This window comes from Arachis ipaensis, chromosome B5, assembly GCF_059453495.1.
Source record: "Arachis ipaensis isolate K30076 ecotype BB chromosome B5, ASM5945349v1, whole genome shotgun sequence".
In the NCBI taxonomy this organism is placed as follows: Eukaryota; Viridiplantae; Streptophyta; class Magnoliopsida; order Fabales; family Fabaceae; genus Arachis; species Arachis ipaensis.
The window spans coordinates 131,710,839-131,729,138 of record NC_142440.1 but is presented as its reverse complement, the minus strand read 5'-3'; the positions used below and the strand labels follow the sequence as shown (position 1 = coordinate 131,729,138).

The 18,300-nt window shown below is 35.4% G+C and overlaps 1 protein-coding gene across 1 annotated transcript; it reads right to left on the bottom strand.

Moving 5' to 3' along the window:
* Nucleotides 1-5,180: 5,180 nt before the first annotated feature.
* On the bottom strand, nucleotides 5,181-11,228 carry LOC107643962 (cytochrome P450 82A4). Its single transcript, XM_016347720.3, has 2 exons — nucleotides 10,166-11,228; nucleotides 5,181-6,034 (listed from the first exon to the last, which is right to left on the bottom strand). Exons 1-2 carry the CDS (start codon nucleotides 11,129-11,131, stop codon nucleotides 5,402-5,404), a joined length of 1,599 nt encoding a protein of 532 aa, XP_016203206.1. The 5' UTR covers nucleotides 11,132-11,228; the 3' UTR covers nucleotides 5,181-5,401.
* Between the last annotated feature and the right edge of the window lie 7,072 nt (nucleotides 11,229-18,300).

The window sequence follows — 18,300 nt, the reverse complement described above, 5'->3', positions numbered from 1 at the left end:
ACAAGATATTGTGTTTGAAATTGAGTTATTTGATTGAGATTGGTTAAAATGGTGGATTGGTGGATTGTGAATTTGATAAGAATGTTAACATATGAGTTGAGGAGGCTTGAGGTTGATTTTTGGTAAGTTTTGGTTGGTTTTGAAAAGATTTGAAATTGGTTTGTTTTGAAAATAGAATTTTGTGGGTTTGTATGAAAATGTAGTTTTTGGGTCGATGAAAACAATTCATCAATGAGGAGTTAGTTCACTTTGACAGAGCATAACTTGGTCTCCGGATCCCTGATTTCTGTCAAACTTATTTAAAAATAAAATTGGATCCGAGATGTTTATGCTGTTCAAAGAACGGATGCAAAATGATTTGAAACGAAAAAGTTATGCCCGTTGGAAGTTTGGGGTTTGAAACTGGAATTCTGCAACTTTTAGCTTAGTAAAATTTTTGGCAAGTCGTGCTCCGACGCGCATGCGTCAATCTCAGATTTTTACTCCCCCACGCGTGCGCCTGGCCGACGCGTACACATCGCTGTATTGATGCAAGTGCCCAGTAGAAAATCCAGAGAGTTGCGCTAGTACTGTGCTGGTTTTGTGCGAGGAGCACAAAACGCACCCACGCGTATGTGTGGCTGACGCACATGCGTCACTTGATCTCTCTGCTTTCCATGCGTGCGCATGGGCGACGCTCATGCGTCACTCTACTTTTCCAGCCTTCCACGCGTGCGCATTAGCGACGCACACACATGGCTCCATTTTCACCAAAAACTGATTTTTAAGTTTTCAAAACCGAATTTCAGACTTCTAAGCCTCCGTTCTCACGCTTTATGTCCTAAATCCTTATGATATGCCTAGCGATGGGAAGAAGTTAGGAAATGTCATAACTTGTGGATGAAGAAATGAGAGAATTAATGATGAATTATGATTAATGATAATTGTATCGGGTGTTGATTATGATGGTGGAAGTGCTTTATATGCCATGAGCCGAAGTGCTGAGATTGTTAATAAATTGGATGGTTATGGATTGTATTATGAGCCAAAGGGCTGAGTTATTGCCGAATTATGGCTGAGCTATTATTGAATTATGGTTGCGTATGATTGCATATATGCTTAATGAATGAAATGTGAATGTTGCACTTCCACTATCTGAGATACGAGTTTCCCTGGGTGAAAGCAGTGGCTAGCCACCACGTGCTCCAGGTAGAGACTCGATACTCTGCTGACCCTATGTCGTAAGTGTGGCCGGACACTGAAAGTTCCGGATGAGCTCACCCCGTGGATAAACATCAGTGTGGGTGTTGTGTATATGTATTGATGATTATGATTGAGAATAACTCGAGTTGGGGATGCACGACAGAGGGACAGTCCAATGGTTAGCTACAAGGACTTGTCGGGTTGGCTTTATAACCGACAGATGAGACTCATCAGCCACTAAGTCAGGCATACATCATATGCATTATATGTGAATTGTTTGGAATGTCTAATTAACTGCATAATACTTGCTAATTATCTAATTGCCGTATCTGCTTCCTATTTGTGCATTTCCTTGTTGATATAATTGTGTTTGCGATATCAAATTACTAATGGCGGTTGGGAGGTTCGAAGGATTTGGAAAGGGGAGTGTTAGTTAGACTGAAGATCTTTATCTAGTTGCCTGTTTTAATTATGGTTTAGATTGTTTATAAGTTTTGATTATCTGTTGGAAGTTCTAGGATTGCCTTCGGCTTTCCCAGGACATTACATGTTAGATATGTGGGCACTGTTACCATACTGAAAACCTCCGGTTCTCACCCATGCGGATTTTGTGGTTTTCAGATGCAGGTCGTGAGGCTCCTCGCTGAGGCGTGCTGGAGACTTCTGGATTAGTGAAGATCCTTAGTTCTCGGGACTTTATTTTGGTTTTATGTACTTAATTAGATACTTATTATCTTCACTATATACATATATATTGTTTTGACTCCTCTTAGAGGTTGTTTTGGAGAACAGGTTCTGTAACTTGTCTTTTGGATTTCTTTTGGGTTCCTTACTTTATATATATATATACTTCTATGCTCGGACCGGTTATTTTCACAAACCGAGTCTTGAGTTTTGATATTCGTATTTTTGGCACCCTCTTGTTTATTCGTATCGATCGGAGTGTTGCGCTTTCAATTTAATGATTTTGTTTAACCCATTTTTCTTCAAGGGCTCTTAGTTATAAACATTTTTCACACTACTATATATACTAAATTTTAGTTTTAGAGGTCGTAATACCTCGCCACCCCTGTTTTATGACTTAAGCATAAGGCTATGTGTGGTAGGGTGTTACATTCTGAGTTGTTGGGTTCAATTTATTTTTACTTGTTTTGAGTTGATTTTGTGATTTAATTTGTTAATAATTCTGATTTTGTGATTCCGAGTAGCTGGGTTCAATTTATTTTTGCGTGTTTTGAGTTGATTCTGTGATTCAATTTGTTAATAATTTTGATTGTGTGATTCTGAATTAAGGATTTCCTCTTTTGTTGTGGCAGACAAGTGAGGTTAAGGATTCCCCCTCCTGTTGCATCGGGGGATCGGATAGAAGGTTGAGGATTTTCTTTGGTTTAATTCCCAACTGTGGTGTGGATGAGTTATGTTGAGGATTCTCTTTCTTGTTGCATCACAGTCTCTTTGATTGTTAAGGGTAGCCGAGAATACTCCAGGATAGTGCTACCTCCAGTGAGAAGGTGACATATTCAGGGCTTTCTTCCTCCCAAGACCGGCTTGTGATAAGTCTTGGATGTTCCTCCTGCGGATGCACAACAGAGAGAAAATATCCCGGTTAGCTACCAGATGTGTCGGGTCTGACAGTACAACTGACACGTGAGCTCACGGTCAGTAGGACAGACATACATCATGTGTATTTGTTTGTAATTGTTTATGCGTGCATAATTACTTAGTTTGCCTAATTGATAATCTATTTAACTGCTAATTGTGTTACTTGTCATAATTGTTCTCTATTTGTGATTGCATTGTATTAATTATTGTTCGTGTTTGACCCATTCAAATACTTGAGACTGAGAATAATAATGATGACTGTTGAAAATAGATGAGACTAGTGGTAATTTAAATCACTCGTACCATAGCAAATTAATCCTGTATGGACTAGTTAAGATTCTAGGCTGATTCCTATAAAATTTGGAGATCAGAATTGTGTAGAGGGTTCATATTTCTTTATGTAGTCATTATTAGAAATTGTTACCCTACTGGGAACCTTTGAGTTCTCACATGTTGTTGTTATCTTGTTTCTTTTTTGATACAGGACGCAATACACCTCAGTGAGAGTGCAGACGAAGCGAAGATTATTACTTTTTAGGATTTTATTTTGACACTAGAGTTCTCTCCCTATTTTAAAATTGCATTGTATATGACTTTAATTTCTCTTAAAGACTTTTTATTGGAGAGATAGGTTTATTATTTTGTATTGTCTCTAGTAATGTAATCTTCTAGCCGGCCTTTCTTCACCAGTCGAGACTAGTAACTATTATGTATATACTTTATTATGTACCTTCTTATTGAACTTCTGATATTTCCGCTTTTGTATACGATGCTCTATTGCTTTAGCATGTCCATGAGCGTTTGACGGCTGGCGATATTCAAGTTTTCTTTATGGACTCCTAGTTTTAATATTATCCTTCTATAATTATATATGTATCTCTAAGTCTAAGTGTAGTAATGCCTCGTCGCCGTGAATTTATAACTTACGCGTAAAGCTCTCTGTGGTAGGGTGCTATACAAAGCATTCTTCGACAACGTGTTGGAAGATCCAAAACTGGCTTCGGGGTTCACTCTTTCTTCGTAAACTTATGATTCATCATCTTCTTCTTCTTCGTGCCCTGCTTCTGACTCATCATAGCTTGACCTCTGAAAATTTTACTACGATTTAGCACAATCATCTTTGAGCTTCATGCTGGGTTTTCCCCAGAATCATCAAGCATCTGAAACAATAAGTTAGACTTTGGGGATAGGTTTGATCCTCTTAAATTTGATCCAGAAACAACCCAAGCAGAGAAGAAGCCTATCCAAACTCTGAATGCTAAGGAGTATAATATATGCACTGGCAAAAAACTGAAGAGGCGGAGTGAGTTACTCCACACGAACCACCACCAATGAGCAACAAAGATGGGTAATGACAGAAGTAGAAGATGGTAAAGAAGAAAAGCAGAAAAGAAGAAGAAGAAGAAGCATTAGGGTTTATAAATGGGGACAGATACTAAATTGAAGAATTATAATTGACAATGTGACAGTGGTTGTGCCCCATCAGCAGTCCGCTTGCCGACTCACCCCAAAAATGAGTTGAAGGACTTGTATGTAATTCAATATGAGATGTCAAATTAGTGCAATTGAAAATTGAAGAGTAATATTGGTGTGCGGCCGAATTTGGGAGACCGCTTTAAAAATTTAGTCCTAGAATAATTGTTGCTAAACATAGGATTATGGTAGATTCTTTTTTGTGTCCGTGTGTAAGCATGACAGTTTGGAGAGGATTAAATAAAGAAAATTTTGGAGCAATTTGAAACCATTGTAATTTGTTTTCTTTTTTTTTTAATAAATAATAAAATTTTTTACAATCCAATAAAATTTTTTTTTTTGATAATGTGATAAAATGATACTTTAATCATCTTTAAATTTTTAATTTTTAATTTTTATTAATTATAAATTTCACTATCTTGACTAAAAAATAATGAAAATATTAAAATATGAATTTTGTTAAGTTATGTCTTAAAGACACATCTTAAAAATACCAAAAAAATTATTTGGCTAAAAGTATTTGAAAAATTAATTTTTTATATATTTTCAATGTATTGAATACAATAAAAATTTAAAAACTTTTTATTATTATAATACTCTTAATATGTATTTTTAAGAGACAAATTAACTAAATTTTTTATTATTTTAGTAATTTTTTTCATTTTAAAAGAGCTTAATCCCAATTTAATAAGGATACCTAATGAAAAAATTATTGCAAAACAAATTTTATCCATAGCTATAGTTTTTTTTATATTAATCTCTATTTATACTCATGAGACTGGAGTATAATAATGGGAGTACAATCATATTGATTTAGTATAAAGCCAAACCAAAATTAAACTTAGAAAAGGCACCTGCTACATACATATTAGCTACTAACCACAACAAAATCAATCTATTAATTCGACCCTATTGCATAAAGATTTAATCCATAACCACACTAAGATATTTCAATAGATCAATATCCAACTTCACAAAGTGTAATTTCCAAATTTAAGCCATAGATTTAATACCAGATATCAGATCTTTGTCTGGCATTAATTCCAAATCAAATCTTCTGCATTACACTTCATAGCCTCATATACTTGTACTACACGAACACGGACATATATATAATTTAACAAGATGACAATACTACTAAATCTTACATGGTTTCATAACAAGCAAGAGCCAAACATGGCTTGATCAAAATCTCAATTGGAGTAGTTTTGGCATAGGATAATCCGAGGATGCCAGTCATATCAATTGGTTCATCAGGAGAAGGTTGTAAAATTTCAAACGAGTGCAAGAACCTAGCCAAAGCAAAGTGAACCATTTGAAGGGCAAATGAGATTCCAGGACAAATCCTTCTACCACTTCCAAATGGCAAAAGCTCGAAATGCTGACCCTTAACATCAATGTCTTTGTGAGTTGTGAGAAACCTCTCTGGTTTGAATTCCAAGGGATCTGACCAAATACTTGGATCACTTTGAATTTTCCAAATATTCGCAACTAATCGAGATCCTTTTTTGACATGAAATCCACCTAAAGTGCAATTCTCTATGAATTCCCGAGGTGCTCCAAGAGGACCTGCTGGATACAATCTTAGTGTCTCCTTCACTATAGCTTGAAGATACACTAATTTGTTTAGATCTGATTCTGTTATGCATCTCTCGCTTCCGATTTGGCTATCAAGTTCTTCTTTTACTTTTTTCAATGTACGAGGATTTCTTAATAATAAACATAGTGCCCATGTAAGAGTAACACTAGTTGTATCAGTTCCTCCAGCAATCATTGACTGCAAAAAACACGTTTACCACATTAATTATACAAACAATGCTACTATAACTAATTTTCTCAACAAGATCATTCTGAAAAACAAAACACTTGGTTAGTCAAATGGTGTAAAATCGGCAATAGCCAAATTAGTTTACTCGTTTTAAATTGAATTACACAACTTTGGTCTTTGTAGTTATTCTCACATTTTATTTATTTTTTATTTCTTGTTTTATAGGTTAAGAACTAATATATTGTAAATATAAATTTTATTTAAGAATTTATCATTAATCAATGAATTATTGTATACATAAAGTGAGATTTAAACTTCGATATTTATTAAAGTGAATGAGTGAAGTAATACCAACACATATTGGTTATTAAATTTCTAAATCATTTTCTTTACTTTATTTTCTAATTTAAAAAATAAAAATAAGAAATAACATAAATAGAAAAATAAAGCTAACTTTTGACCTTAAGTTTAAAGTTGTATATAAATTATACTATAAGCAACATAATATATATTAAGGAAAACATTTTGAAATGAAATAAACAAATTTATTATTTCTCAAAAAAAATTTAAAAAGTATTATTTTTTGAAATATATTTTTTTAAGGTGAATGAAAGATCGGTTGTACCGGTTTCAATCTGTTACATCGGGTGACATTAATCGATTTAGTGGTGTATATTGGAGCCTTTTCCTTTCTCAGCCAAGCCAACAAACCTCATTAAAGTAAAAATCCTGACTCAACAATGTCTATTTTACTCCTTCCAAAGTTTCTTCTTCCTCCAAAGTGATTTTTGCCAAAAATAGGACGTTGAGTCCGTCTGAAGTGGTGCCTTCTTTTTGTTTGACAATCACAAGAGTCAGCATCATTTTACTTGATTTTCAGATAGGATTTGTTACAGGCTCCTTTCAGTTTTTGAGAATTTTTTGTTAATTGTTTGATCATCTGTTACTGTTCACAAAGCTTGTCAAGAGCTGCTAAAGCCAGCTGATAAATTTCTCCAAGAGTTGTAGGAATTTTCTTTCGGAGTGTAACCATCATTCTCTAAATCTCCGGTTGAAGTTCTTCTGGAAGTGAGGCAAGGAATACTTGTTTAAGGAGTGGATTGCTCTGTCCTCCAAAAAGATAGTACTTAGCTGCCATCTTTTTGTAATGAATTTTCATATCTTTTCTGTTGAAAGAGCAGCATCTCATCTCAAAGTATTCCTGAGAATTTTTTTTGGATGATAGCAATACCTCCTAGAAACTCTGTATAATGTTCCTAGGAACTGGGCAACACTTCCATTGATGAGTTGCAGGCGTTCATACTCACTAAGGGTGTTGATCCATTCTCTAAGATTGCCTGTCATCCTGATAATAAATTTAGAGAAAACTTGCTGGATGCTTGTGTTTGAGGCTGCCATTCTAGTATCAATCCATGCACCAAAATCACTTAACCTTTCTCTATATTTGTGTGGAAGAAGGTTGTCAAAAGTAAAATAGAGGTTGCCTGCTTTTATCTGAGTTGGGTTTGATTGTTGAGGGTTGTAACAATGGATTATTTTCTTCTTCTTCTACCTCTAAGACCCCTGCTAAAGAAAAGAAAATTAAAGAAGGATCACCAAATCCTGATAGGACCATAGGAATGCTAAGTGCATACACAGCAATGAATGATACATTTATTGAGGATATATCTAATACATCCATCTATCAGATTTCTTTGATGATTAAACTGAGGAGGATCATATGGCAGATTTGTCTGCTATTGTAAAAATTTGGCCCAACAATGTCTGTTTTATTGGTTACACATGCTCCTCCTTGTTACACAGATAATAGCCAACTCTCGATATTTTAATATCGACTCTCCTTACTGCATCATCCCCATCAACAAGGGATCAATTCCAGAAGAAATGTTATGATTCATGTGGACACTTTTTGTCCAATATGACTATGCCATAGTTGTTCCCGCTCTTGCCATGTATCACCTGCTTTGTGATAGGCAATTTTCGGGGTCATTCCTTGAACAACTTTTGACTATATTTGCACCTATTCTAACACGGCGAGAAAAACTTTACAATGCGCTGGAGGCTCATGGAATATAGAATATTCCTCACAAAAAGAAGCAGAAATTTTATTACTCTTTTGTCCTAAGGAGACAGTTTCATTACAAGCAAGATACTCTCTATACACGATGCAACATCAACATAGTAGGGTATTCAAAGATGTGGCCTACAGATGAAAAAAGTTATCTCAACAAGCTTGCCAAGCATCTTACTTTTTGTAATAAACCTAATATCAATACATACGCTATCGGTAATTATTGAAGGACTTTCTCTCTGCCAAGAAGAAGACAATTCTAACTCCTCGGGAACAAGCAGAACAATACAAGAAGAGTTACGGCAATTTCAAACTGATTTTCTTACTGGGTCTATCTCTTTTCCAACCCTATCACTCGCTCAAGACTCAAACCTGTGGGACAATCCACCATTCTCTCAGAATACTTACAACTATGAAGAAGCAGATGCAAGGGTTTATCCACTCTTATATCTAATCCAACACATGTGGATGCAGGGATTGATGATGACACTGAAGAACCAACGGAAGAGTCGTTTACTGCCTATGAAAGAGTTGATGACTACTATTTTCAACAAGAAGATACAACCGCGTTTGCTCCACATTTAAAACACATAGATGACATCACAGAGCATGAGCACATCACTAAGTTCTGGCCTTTAGCTAAATAATTATGTATGCAGTAAAAGGGTAATAATGGAGTTGATAGGATCCCTATCCTCATCCTCCACGTGTCTAGATCCTAGTAGTATATTTAAAGTTGTTTGTCTTTATGTATTGCTATAGCAGGAGATAAGATTCCTTCTTATTTGCCACATGTCTCGTTTTTTATTAGTCGTGAAGATTTCAGCTTTATTTGTAAGTCTTTATATATAGAGGCCTTTATTCTTGTAATGAACCAACTCAGTTTCGAATTCAAAAAATCCGTTATGAGATATTCACCATGAATACTTGTTAAAATTCTCTCCTTCTCTGAAAACTTAATTTTTTAATATGCCTATCTTTGCTCCTTAGTTTTACGTATGCTCTAAACTTACCTCTTGTATGAGGATCCTGCCTATCAAAAATGAAACTGATCAGATCTATAGAAATTTCTAGTGTTGAAAAAGAAAAAAGCACTAGAATATATCAAGATATTTTGTAAAGAGTTCTATTAATGACCTCTGTTTTGAAATTATTATAGGTCTGTTAGAAAATAGTTGCAAAATATCTATATCTGGATCTCTCTTTTATGAGTAGGCTTGGATCCACTTGTGTAGTATCTCCTCCACATGTTTAAATCCTAATAGTTTGTTTAAAGTTGTTTGTCCTTATGTATTACTACCTTCTTATCTCTAACAAAATATATTGTTGGAGATAGAATTTCTTCTCATCTCCAATATATTTAGGATTCCTTCTTATCTCTAATATATTGTTCTTTTTTTATTTACTAAAATTTTCTCGTATAATCTTTTATTTTTCTTGTATATTTATATTCTTGTATTCTTTTGTACACATTTTTTTATTATTTTTTCTTGTACATTTATTTTCTAGTATATTTTTATGTATATTTTTCCTATATTTTTTTATATATTATTTTATTTATATAAAATGGATTGAAAAGAAATAAATAAAATTAATATTTTCTGTATATTTTTGTTTTAAATGAAATGCAATTAATATAGGCATATAGCATAGAAGAATTAAAATTTTTTCTAGTATATTTTTTAGTTGTATATTTATTTTCTTGTATTTTTTTTAGTTTTAGGAAAGAAGGCTTTAACTATTTTAGTTGCTTGGCCTATCCTTTTTCGATTTGAGAAATGCTACTTGTTTTTTAAATTTTGTAACAATTTGGATTTGTCTCTTTCGATTTGTCTACAACTTGAAAAAAATAATTTTTATTTTTTTTGAAAAATAAATAATTTTTTATTCATTTTAGAAAAATTCCCTGTTAATATACCACTGGTAACAAATTCATTTCAGAAAATTTTCCTAAATTTTAAACATAGAGAAGCAATAACAATAAGGAATAATAAGTTAACATAAATTTTAAATATGTAATATTAACTCCTAGTAAAATTGTACACAACTACTCTATAATAAACTCATACCATTGATGTGGCTTTAATTATGGTATCAGCATCAAACCCATGAATCTTTGATTCTCCGAGAATAGAGATCATAACATCCATGAAATCTCGTTCACTGGAAGCTTTTTTCCCGAAATTTATTTTATGCTCCTCCAACCATTCACTCAAAACACTGTCTAATTCCTTAGCAGTTTTTTTCATGGCTTTCTCATGGCCTCCAAAATCCATCCACCTCAACGAAGGAATAGCATCTCCCACAGTAAATAATCCCAAAAGATGCATAAAATCATCGATTAATTTTAAACACTTTTTCGCCTTTTCCTCGCCGCCAGCCGCCGGCACAGCATCTGCGGTAGCACCACCAAAGTATCTCTTTCCGGCAATCATTCTAAGAGCCGTGTTGAAGGTCAGTCGTGAAAACCATTCTTTCATCTCCACTAACACGTAACCGTCATTGTTTTTCTTTCTGGACCAAAGACTATAGAGCTCATTAACAGAGGCTTGAACTTCAGAGACGCGAACATCGCCTAGAAGCTCTATTCGGCGATTCGAGAGAAGCTCTAAGGTTGTGATCTTGCGAAGCTCTCGCCAGTATGGACCGTACGGTCCTAAACCAAAAGCGGCGAAGTTGTAGGTAAGGTTCTCCATTGCAATGGTCTTGGGACGAGACGAAACGGTCATGTCGTTTGTGGTGAAGCACTCTTTGGCCATTTCCCAGTTGCTGACTACTATGGTCTCTGTGGCGCCGAGCTTGATGGTGAAAAGGGGTCCGTATTTGTCAGCCATGGCGCCTAAAGTTTTGTGAAGTGGCTGTGAACCGCGCAACAATGGAAGGTGACCCACTATAGGCCATGCACCAGCTGCCATGGGAGGTCCTTTGAGGTTACCACCATTTTTGAAGGGTCGGAGAAGTATATAGAGTAAGATTATTAGACAAAGGATTCCGGTTATTTCGGTCGTCTTTAGGTAATTTAAGATTGAATCCATTTTTTTTTTCTCCCTCTCTCTGGATCTGGGTTTGTGTTTGGGGTTGCTAGATAGTAGATATGGCTTTTCTTATGGTGTTTGGGGTTGCACACCACAAATAACTTTTTCTATGGCTATTTAAATAGGTGGAAACTCAAGGTGCAATGAATTTCATGTAAAAATTGTTAGATGATTTAATTGATTTGACTAAATTTTTATTTAACGACTCTCAAATATCAATTTTACATAAAATCAACTTCATCTGAGTTTTCACCATTTGAATAACGTATTTTAAAATATATGATTTAATAATAAAAATATAAATTATGAATAAAATTGAATCAATAAATAAATTAAAATATTTTAAAAAATAATTAAATTATCTAAATTAATAAACCAAAATTAATTATTGTAATTAATATAAATTTAAATAACATTGAATTTTTTAAATCAATATAAAATAATTTTCTAAAATTTTAATTTTAAAATAAATTTTATTCAAAAAATTTAAAAATAAATAAACATTATTAGACTAAAAAACGACTAATTAGCGATAAGAATTAATAGTTTAAAATATAAATCTTAAAAAAATTATTAAAAAATTATAAATAAAAATTGAAGTCATAAAAAATTATTAAATTCGTAAAAGAAAATTATCAAAATATAATAAAATGGAAGCAGAAAAATATTATTATAAAATTTATAAAAATAATAAAAAAATAAAAAATTTTTTAATAAAATTTTTGTTAAAAATTTAATATTTTAAATAAATTAATATCAAAATTAAAATAACGATTTCAGAAATATAATAATATTTTTTAATAATGTTATAATATTTTTAATTTATATTACATATAAAGAATTTAATATATAATAATTTATTCAAGAAATGAAATTAAATCTCTTTATTTAAAACGTTTTAAATGTTTTTTTCTGACTTTCCACGTCTTTTTTATATCAAAGATAGATAGATTTTATTTCAATAATTAATAAGATGGATGGTTCACATTGGGATAAGAAGTCGTACAATTATATGTAACAGTAATATGGATAAGTTCGAACAAAACGTCTCATGGAAGAAAGTACAGCTTAGAAAAGCTTAGAAAAGCTTAGAAAATTTCTTCTTTTGATCGACTCTCGGGCTATCAATAATGGAGTCATCCTATTGTCTTCCAGGACAAAAAATTCAAGTTAATATTATTATCAAAATATATATCAATTTAAATTTAAAAATATAAAAGTACACGTTAATTAAAAGAATATAAAAAAAATTAAAAGTTATATTAGTCGCAAACTTTTTTCGCTTCAAATTTTGAAGATATTTTTCTTCTTTTTTTCATATTTTGAAAATGTTGAATAATTATTTCATTATCAACTTGATTAAATGTCTCTCTTTCTATATATGTAACCAAACAATTATTTAACCACTCATCTCTCATTCAATTACGAAGTCAACTCTTTATAATATTCATAACAGAAAATATTCTCTCAACTGATGCCGTTGCCACAGGTAGAATCAAAACTAAATTAGTAAATTGATCAATTTGATAAATGGAGAATCACAATAGCTCTCCTAGGGTTTCTACCCAAGTGCTCGATCTTATGCAACGGAGTACAAAAAAAAATTAAGGCACGAGACGTCGATCTTAATCAGTCGGGAGCTGACATGGAAATTCTTGCTGAGAATGATAGAAAAAGGTCACAGAACCGAAATTATCATATAAAGAGTCTCTTCTGGTTACACCAGGGTCGATGGACGAGGACAACGACTTTTTGAATGAAACCATCACTGAGGGTGAATCTGATTGATGCACAGAAAACTTGTCTCATAACAAATTTCCTTCGGCAAGTGTACCGAATTTGTCGTCAAGTAAAAACTCACAATAGAGTGAGGTCGAATCCCACAAGGATTGATTGATCAAGCAACTTTAATTAGAGGAATGTTCTATTTGAGCGAATCAGAATTTGAGTTGAGAAGTGCAGAAAATAAAATGGCGGTAAAGCAAATGGCAGAAAAAGTAAATGCTAAAATTAAAGAACTGAAAGTAAATGACTGAAAGTAAATTGCAGAATTGTAAATGGGAATGGGGGAATTTCTCATAAGAGTAAATAACTGAAATTAAAGAGAATGGGTAAGATCAGGAATGGGGAGTTCATTGGGCTTAGGAGATGTTGCATTCTCCGGATCAATTTCATTTTCATCTCTTCCTCAATCAATGCACTCATTGATCTCCTTGGCAATTTTAAGTGATTGAATTACAATTTCTTGTAATTCAATCTCTCAAATCTTGATCAATAGCCAATTCCTTGGTCAATTGCTCATGAGAAGAGATGAAGTATGGTCACTGATTATACCACATGCATTTTCCAAATCAAGTGTTGAGAGGATTATAGTCACATATCCATCCAAACCCAATTTGGTCCAGTATGAGAAAACATTTCTAGCTTGATCTCTTCATTCCTCTTTCAAGGTTTAGAAGAGATCCAAGTATGAATAGCTTCTTTTCCAAGATAACTACCCAATTGGATGAAGATCGAAAGCTTTCAAGTAAAATCAAGAGAAAAGATAGAAGAAGAATAATGAAAACTAGTATTGATCCATCAAATTACAACAGAGCTCCCTAACCCAATGAAAGGGGTTTAGTTGTTCATAGCTCTGGAAAATGAAAACAAAGATGGAGAATACATAATGAAACTAGAAGTGCAGAGAAAGTAAATACAGAGAGTAATTCTATGCCCAGAGGCTCCCTATAATTTCCAACTCCCTAAAATAATTCAAAGCTACTCCTATATATACTACTCTTCTACTCTTCTAGTTGTTTCTTCAAGTCTTGGGTCTGGGCCTTTGGATCTTGAGTTCGAAGCAGTTATCTTCTTCATTGGGCTTGGCTTTACTTGCAGAGAGAAAGTGTGAAGTGGGCAGAGACTTTAGCTCAGGACGTTAGTGGTGTTAACGTTTAGTGAAAATATGGGTTCGAGAACGTTAGTGACATTCAACTTTTTCACTAACGTTCCTTACCCAAGTAAGAGCCACGTTAACCTCAATATTAGTGGCACAAACGTTGCCACTAACGTTGCCTCTTTGTCCTTCGCGCACGTTATTGGGACTCAAATTTCCCAATAACGTTGAGAAGCCTCCCCCTTCCCAACGTTAGAGTCCACGTTAACTTAGTTAACGTGGCTCTTTTAACGTAGGCTTGCCAACCTTCGAGAACGTTAGTGACACTTAACATTGTCACTAACGTTCCAATGTGCCCCTTAGCTCCCACGTTAGAGTCCACGTTAACTAGGTTAACGTGGCTTCTAACGTGGCTTATGCTAGCCATCTCCAACGTTAGTGACAAAGTTGAGTGTCACTAACGTTGGTTCAACATTCCCTTATCCACGTTAGCTTCCACGTTAACTAAGTTAACGTGGGAGTTAACGTGGCTCATGGTGGCATGTGTGGGCTCCTTCCAACGTTAGTGACAATGTTGGGTGTCACTAACGTTGGCGTCACCTCCCTTCCTCACGTTAGCTTCCACGTTAACTAGGTTAACGTGGGAATTAACGTGGCCTAGTGTGACTTGGCCAACGTTAGTGATAATGTTGGATGTCACTAACGTTGGCTTCCCCCCTTTCTTCTTAACGTTAGAGGCCACGTTAACTAAGTTAACGTGGACTCTAACGTGGCCACTCATGATCTTGGTCCAACGTTAGTGATAATGTTAAGTGTCACTAACGTTGGCTCCATTTCTTTACTTCCACGTTAGAGTTCACGTTAACTTAGTTAACGTGACTCTTAACGTGGGCAATGATGGCTTCGAGAGCGTTATTGGCAATCACTTTTCTCATTAACTTTGCAAGTTACTCCCATTCCACGTTAGTGTAACTAACGTAGCCACTAATGTGGTTCTTCTTTGCTTCCTTTGTCCTGAAATCAAGCAATAAAGTGCATCAAAGTTCTAGTCCAAGTCATGGGAAATGCAACATCCAATTTGTCCTTAAATTCATGCAAAATCCTCATGAAATTATGTAAAGTGCACAATGTATGCTTGAATCAAGATGTAAGTGAATATCTACCCAAAACTAGCTTATTTCTTAAGGAAATGCATGAAACTACCCTAAAAATAGTAAAGAAAAGTTCAGTGAAACTGGCCAAAATGCCCTGACATCACAACACCAAACTTAAAGCTTGCTTGTCCCTAAGCAAGTACTGGAACAAGAGAATGATGAATGGAATGCCAAGAGAAATGAGTCATTCTTGTGGAAGTCATGTCCCTGGTTTTATGGTGGTTTCATGCATAGCAACTTAGGTTCATTCCTGGCTTTCAGACCTTTATCATGTCCTAGAATACTCACTGTGGTTGCATCCCATGAGACTTTTATCCATTGATCCTTTTGTTGTTATTTCAGGGCTTATTTGTGTTCTTAGGGCTAAGTGTTCTGTGAGGGGGCAACTCTTTAAAATAAGCTTTCAGCCAACACTCCCGAACCAGTTGGTTCAAGGTGCTAGGTGTTGAAGCACCCCCTAAGGGCTTACTTGCTCAAGTCTCTCCCCCATACATACACACCACAGGCATATAGTTTATTTATTTTCCTTTTCTTGAGACCTTGGTGTCCAGCACCTCTTTGGGTTACTAAATGCTCTGTAGTGAGGGGTACTCTTGATAGTGGACTTTTAGCTGATAATCCCGAGTTAGTTAACCCAAGTTATCAAGTGATAAGGCACCCCTAAGAGCTTATTCATCCAAGTAGATCCCTCACACAGGAACACCACAGACACATGCCTCAAGATTAAAAACCATTGGTGCCTAGCCTTATTGCTTGTTCTTTTTCTTTTATTCCTCAACTTTGATTGTTCTTTCCCTTTTTCTTATTAGGATCTTCTTATTTGGCTAGTCTCATGGGGTGTGTTTCAAGCATATTATTCATGACAGATAGTTGTCCTCCTACCTTATGGTTGAACCAACTTAGCTAACTTATGATTATACCATAAACTCATGAACTTACTCCATAGTATGAACTCTTCTCTGGTCTTTAAAAATACTCATTCTCTTTTCATTTGATTCAAAGGGACAGGTATACAAATAAGTAAAGTCAGGATGCAGTGACATAAGGACTAGCAATCATAAACCTCTTCAACACAAAAACTTAAAAGACAGAATTTAAAAAGGTTTAAACTAACATGGAAGCAAGTTCTATTTCATACAAGATCTTCCTTATTTAAAGCATAGGAAAAGATGGACCAAAGAAGGAACTCCACCACCTTTTATTCTTGTGGATGTCCATGCTCTCCTTCTTGCTTGTCCTCCTGGTGTGTTTCTTGATTGCTTGTGCTCCCACTTCCCTTGCCTTTTCCAAGCAGCTTCTTCCAGAAACCACCATCTTCCATCTTCTTCTTGAGTGTTTTCTTCTGCTGTTTCACCTTCCTCTCTTCTTGTTCTACAAAATCTTTTTGGACCTCATCATATGTAGGGATGGCATAGTGTAGATGATGCATATTACTGGACATGTAGTTCAACTTGGCTTGAGTGTTGACGTTGAACTCCTCCCTATGTAGTTGCCGTCCTTCATTAAGTATAGTGAACTCATTGAATGCTTTCATCTGGGCTATTTGTCGCTGATTGAGTTCTTGCAAATGCTTATCTTGACGTTCTTGCCTCTCAGTAACTTGGTGGATGGTTTGAGTGAGCTGGGAGTATTGTTCCTGTTGCTGCTCCATTTGTTGTTTCTGCCACTCTTCTTGTTGGCTCATCCGGTTCAGTATTTGCTCTTGTCCTTCCATATGTCTCATCCCCAAATCTTCAATAGCTCTTAGAAGGTGATTCATATTCAAGTCGGCTGGGTAAGGATGCTCTCCTTGTTGATATTCTTCCTGACGAAACTCCTCTTGGTGAGCTCCTTTTTTTGCTTTTAGTTTTCCTATTTGTGGCTTTCTTTGTTGCTGAGCAGGTGTAGTATAGGCCATACGTTGGGTTGTCATTAGCCTCCCAGGGTTCACCCAGTCTGGATTGCTATCCTCAAAGACTACCTTGGCCTTTGTGCACAATCTGAGAATGGTGCTGGGGTACCAAAGCCTGGCACCTGATTCAAGCTTCTCAGCTGAATCTTGAATTCCCTCAGCTATAAGTTCATGCACATTGACTTCTCCACCTTGTACTAGGCAATGTACCATAGTTGCTCGATTAATATTTACCTCTGAATTATTTGCAGCTGGGAGAATAGACCTCCTCACGAGTTCAAACCACCCTTTGGCTTCTGGGCTAAGGTCTCCCCTCTTGATGAACCGGGGTCTCCCATCTCCATACCTCTCCCAGTCGGCTGCTATAACACAGATGTCAGTCACGATCTCAGTGAGCTCATCATTGTCTTGGCTTTTACTTATCCTTGCATGATAGCTAGGCTCATCAAAATGTGGTGATTTCAGGTGAAGAGTTCTTATTATAGCATTTGGGCTGAAGCCTACCTCCTTTCCTCTTACATAGCTTTTGAAGGTTGGGGACCTGGTTTTGTCTTTTCTGACCACATTTGCGTAGAACTCTTTGATGAGGTTTGCATTGATCTTCTCCTCTAGATTGGTGAGCATTTGCCATCCTCTTTCTTCAATCTTCTCCCGAATCTGTGGGCATTCGTCTTCATTGATTTGGAAGGTTAACTCGGGCAGTATCTTTTTGAGCTTTATCTGCTCAAATTCTCGTTCATGGAAGGCAGTCTTGAATCTCTTCTCGTCGAAGGGAATGTTCTCCATTGGTTCCTTCCTCTTCTGCCTCTTGGAGCTTGATGATGCCATGAATGAAGTTAAAGTGAAAAGGGTGTAGTGAAGGGAAGAAATGTGGGATTTAGAGAGTGGAAAGTTGAAGAATTGGTTGCTGGAAAGTGAAGTGCAAGGGGTATGAATTTTGAATGTGGAGATGGTGCGGATTGGATCCACTTATATAGAGAAGTGATGAAGAGATGAAAGGTGTGGATTGATGGGGTTGGTGTATGATGAACGGATGGGGTTTTGTATGGAGTAAGCACGAAGATTCTCAACTTTATGATGGAGTTGGTTCACTTTCCAAGTTTGTTCTTCCTCCAATGTTGCATGGCAACCATTCCCAATGCATTCCCCCTTGAGGCACGTGTGTAGTACCCTCTTCATGAAGTGGCCGAACCTTTCCCATTAAATTGTCCAATCAATCTCCTTCAATGCTCCTTTCCTTTCCCTA

Bases quoted from the DNA above. Each gene is read 5' to 3' on its own strand.
- LOC107643962 (XM_016347720.3), bottom strand. From the start codon at position 11,131: ATGGATTCAATCTTAAATTACCTAAAGACGACCGAAATAACCGGAATC. The intron at 6,035-10,165 runs GTATGAGTTTAT...TGTTTTTTGCAG, and splicing joins TAATTAAAGCCACATCAATG to TCAATGATTGCTGGAGGAAC.